Source organism: Limulus polyphemus, unplaced genomic scaffold (genome assembly GCF_000517525.1).
Source record: "Limulus polyphemus unplaced genomic scaffold, Limulus_polyphemus-2.1.2 Scaffold1078, whole genome shotgun sequence".
Lineage (NCBI taxonomy): Eukaryota > Metazoa > Arthropoda > Merostomata > Xiphosura > Limulidae > Limulus > Limulus polyphemus.
Window position 1 is genome coordinate 243,898 of NW_013666688.1, and position 4,974 is coordinate 248,871.

The 4,974-nt window shown below is 31.1% G+C and overlaps 1 protein-coding gene across 2 annotated transcripts in view; it reads right to left on the minus strand.

Moving 5' to 3' along the window:
- LOC106462033 (retinoic acid receptor RXR-alpha-A-like) overlaps nt 1-4,974 on the minus strand; it is a 29,844-nt gene that overhangs the window by 8,447 nt on the left and 16,423 nt on the right. For both annotated transcript variants that reach the window (XM_022389159.1, XM_022389160.1), the window contains exons 6-7: nt 3,187-3,313; nt 1,182-1,406 (exon numbers count right to left, since the gene is read on the minus strand). In XM_022389159.1, coding sequence (XP_022244867.1) covers nt 1,182-1,406; nt 3,187-3,313 — 352 coding nt within the window. The remainder of the gene's footprint in view (nt 1-1,181; nt 1,407-3,186; nt 3,314-4,974) is intronic.

The window sequence follows — 4,974 nt, forward strand, 5'->3', positions numbered from 1 at the left end:
CTGAAAATACAGAACCTTCCCTGGGAGGTCCCCTCACTACGTATAGGAATCCACGTCAAGGGGCTCTGGCAGTAAATGGTAAGTTTATAAACTTACAATGCTACACTCCAAGACTCAATTCTTTGTGGTGAATAGAGTGTAAGGAACCAGTTATGTAGCTTTGAGTTAAATAAACAATATAATGCTTTTTACATTATTATTCTTTTCTAAGCAATTTTATCAACATAATTCTGAGGCATTTCTATAAATTCTACAGCATTATTCTGCTTATGGACACTTCACCTTGTGTAGTTTAAAAATTTAATCGTAAAGATTCTAACTCTCAGTAAATAACAGTTGATAACTGTGTAGATAACACTTCATTTGCTTTTAAAAAATAGTTTTACCACATTTTCTAGTAAATGTTTACTTTCGAAATTTTTTTTTTCTTTCCAACCATGGAACATTTTTCATAAACAAACTATCAGATAATAATCTTAAGTATGAACTTCTGCTTCAGCTCTGATAATTATATAGCTATTAAAAGCTAATGATCCTAGGCCTGGCATGGGCAGGTGGTTAGGGAGCTCGACTTGCAATCTGCGGGTTGCAGATTCGAATCCTCAGTCCATCAAACATACTCGCCCTTTCAGCCGTGGAGGCATTATAATGTGATGGTCAATCCCACTATTCGTTTGTAAAAGAATAGCCTAAGAGTTGATGGTGGGTGGTGATGACTAGCTGCCTTCCCTCTAGTCTTACATTGCTAAATTAGGGACGGCTAGCGCAGATAGCCCCCTTGTAGCTTTGCGCAAAAATTCAAAACAAACAAACTAATGATCCTTCTTATGAATTTTTGAAAATCTGACATTCTTTAAAACTCTTTATTTTCCTTTTTTAATGCATTAGAGTTTAATTTCAGCAGCAAGCTTGTCCTGTGAATATCATATCTTATGAGATACCACTGATTTTTCAGTAACAACAATAATTAAATTCTTGGAATTCAGAGTAAACTTTACATAAAAACAAGTTAGTACAAATTAAGTTATTCTTTTTTGTATGTCACTACTGTTCAGCATTAAAGCTAGCACCCTTAATTTATTCTTTAGTAACATGAAAAATAAGTGCCTTATACTACACATAAAATCTTTCTCTTCTGAAACGTGAGTGACAAATTCAGTTAGAAAAAATTTAGAACCCACCTGGGTTGAAAAGAATTATGGCTCGTAGACATCCCAGTTCAGTCTTATCCATGTTCATCTCTCTCATCTTGGCCACCAACTCATTCAAAACTCGGTCAAAGATGGAACCTATACCGGCACTATGTGCACTGTTTCGCTGAACAACTAATCCTGTAGCAAGGACTATTCCATCTTTGACATCAACAGAGTGAAAAGAAAATGCAGCTATCAGGAGTTCATTCCAGCCTAGAGTACATATAAGCAAAATAAAATATTACTTTTTTTTTGTAAATGAAATAAAATTATGGTATGTAGTACAGATAAAAGGGATACAATAAAATAAATAAGTAGCAGTAAACTAGTTTCATGATGGTATTACAACAAATATATAAAAAATAAAAAGAATGTCTCAATTCACAAAATTTTTATCTGGGAAAAGTGTGATCTTCTATGTTTTATTTTCACTATGATATGTTAACGGCATACTGTAGTGGTATAAAAGATAATTTTCTTTTCTGATTTTTTAAATCCATCCTTTAAGTACTTTCATCTTTAAATACTTTTTAATATACAATGTAATATTATGAAATAAGAACTATAACCATAAGAAAAATAAATATTAAAAAAAGTTAAAATCAGCTAACTAAACATGTGGTACTGTTTCTTCGCCATGGCCTAAAGATTTTCACAAATTACAGAGAGGAAGACAGACTTTTATGGATTTTTGGTATCTTATTAGAGAAACAAAGAAGGCACTGAATAGAGGGAAGCAATTAACATGACAGCTTCCTTATAAGAAGGCACTGAAAGGAGGGAAGCAATTAACATGACAGCTTCCTTATAAGAAGGCACTGAAAGGAGGGAAGCAATTAACATGACAGCTTACTTACAAGAAGGCACTGAAAGGAGGGAAGCAAGTAACACAACAACTTTCTTATAAGAAGGCACTGAAAGGAGGGAAGCAATTAACACAACTTCCTTATAAGAAGGCACTGAAAGGAGGGAAGCAATTAACACAACAACTTACTTACAGCACAGATTTTTATTTTTTAACTAGCCATGACAGGAGGTATTGCATATATTTTTTTACAATGTTTTCATGAAGAATGCAGCTATGAAGAGAAAGAAAGAACTGGATTAAAATCTTATGCTGTCAAAATTAGGATATATTTCAAATATTTTATTATCTAGAGACATTTGACATCCTTAAGTAACACTATCAAATCTCTTAGAAGCACTTATGTTTTCTGTAAGTACCATTAAAGATTAGTGAAAAGGAACTTAACTTCCTCAGATATAATCTGAATTTTTACAACCTTTAGATATCATTATCTGAGCATTTAATTTTATTATGTTTATGTACACATTAACAAACGTTCAGTAATTATCATCTCTAGGTAGTATATTATTTAACCTTCTAAGAGGTACTTTAAATTTATTATCTTTAGGCAATAACTTATAATCAGATGTGGCTAGTTATCAATAAATACAAAAATCAGATCTTTAGAAACAATTTACTGTTTTTAAATACACTATACCACTGTTTAATTTTTTTAAGAGTAGGTACTAACCTTAAATATCATTACTTAATATTGTAGAGGTACTTTACATTATTCATCAGTCATCTTAAATTGTACCATATGCTTTCAAAATGGCCTTGAATAATTTTTAACTTATCTTTATTAAAGTAAATAAAATAAGGACCTATATTTCCAGAATGTATCATTATTAGTTCCATAACAAAGCTGTAATAGCAAAATATTCAACTAGTAAAGATACATTCTGGAGATATAGGTCCTTATTTTATTAATCTTAATAGAAATGTCTCTTAATAAACTTCAGTTTGGATTAAGCAAATTTAAGAATAATAATTTCCAGCTTATAATTTAAAGGTGCTTTCCAGTTTTTTGTAACACTACCTAAAATCTTAAAGGTACCTACAAGTCTAAGTAACAGTAATTAAATAATCATCAAGAGGTACTTTTAATCCTAAAATATCAGCATCTGGTATCCCATTGGTACTTACCCGTCTTAAGTAAAACCATCTGATCTTCAATAGGTAAATCAGTAAAATGTGGAATATGTTTAGCCCAATCCACTAACTGATACAACTGTCTATCAGCTGCTTTAAATATGTTAGCAACTGGTTCTTTCTGAAATATCAAAAACAGTTTATTTTTTTGTGTGTTCACAAGAAGGATTAGAACTTTATTCACATTTTTTCACTGTCTACAAAACATAATCTTTAAGATTTTGTATTTTCTTTAGTTTGAACATATCAAAGTTCTTTGCCTGACAACGTCTTCACAGAAATTTGTTTTAATGCATTAAATGAATTCATACACCCTGCTAATGTACAATTGCTAATAACAATTTTGCAAAAACAATGTATCATCTACAGTATGGTTCACCATTTTATTTTACACCTATGTTGTTTCTTTCACTTGGATTTCATATTTTACTACCCAAGATTTATAACTCAGTGACTTTATATGAAGCAACAATATCATACCTTAATTTTAATTACCTCAATACAATTATATGAGTTAAGTAAAAAAAATATTGACAATTTCTAATGCTGCCAATATAGATTCTTACTAATCTCTTAACTGCTCTTGCAATTTTATCATCTTTTGAATAAAAACTAATGGTAAAAACAAATAAATGTTAAGATTATATTTCATTGTGTATATTTTCAAATTACTGGACTTATTTTTAATTCCAAAAATAAACAGATGTTTTAAAAGAAATAAGAAAAATATTATAACATTTAAGCTTATCTGCAGCAATCATTCTTTGGTTATCATTACATTTTTAGAAATCTCATACTGCTTTGAAATTCAAAGCTGACACACAGCTATTACCAATATATAGATAGTAACAACTCCTGCAACTAAGGTTTTCTTTTATCAGAAGTAGATCCAGGATATCACATGATCATTCTCACAAAAGTATATTCCTTTGAGAGGTTTTTTTTAATAACCAAGACTGATTCCTTTTCTAATTTATTAAGTTGCAAGGTGGTGCTGCCAAAATGTAAAACTCAAAATGATGGCTTCATTACATGTCAACTTTGGTGCACACTTACTTCAAGTGTAGTTCTTCATGCAAGGGTATGTGTCATATAACATAATATTACAGGACAGAAAGTGACATTTTGCTCCATCTAGGCTGTCCTATTCACTAAATCAAACTAAACCCTTTAAAAAATAGAGAAAAAAAAAAACCTCAAAGCCAACCCTTATCATTCAAATATTTATCAAGCTTTTCCTTAAATGCCTTTACATTAACTACATCTATCATATCTGAAGGCAACCTGTTCCAGGGGCTAACCACCCTGCTACAAAAATAAAGCTGTCTTAGTTAAAGATGACTTCTTTCCTGACAAAATTTATTTCTGTGTTATCTAATTTTACAATTCTCATCATTAAATAGGAAAAAAGATGACGCATCAACACTATGAATTCCCTTAACAGTCTTAAACACCTCAATCAGATTCCCTCTAACTCTTTGTTTTTCAAGAAAAAAATTAGTTCAAAAATCTTAACCTATCCTCAAATGATAGAATTTCCATCCCTGGTATCATTTTAGTAGTCCTTCTCTAAACCATTTCCAACAATTCAATGCCCTTTCTTAGGTTAGGAGCTCAAGAATGAACATATATTGTTAAACCCACAAAACTGCTATAAATGTACAAAGCACTATTGGGCGCAATGGGACCAGTTAAAGCTTGAAAATGGTATTCTTGTATGGAGATGGGAAACTACAGATGGGAAAGTGACGACTTGGCAAACAGCTACACCGAGGAAGTTAT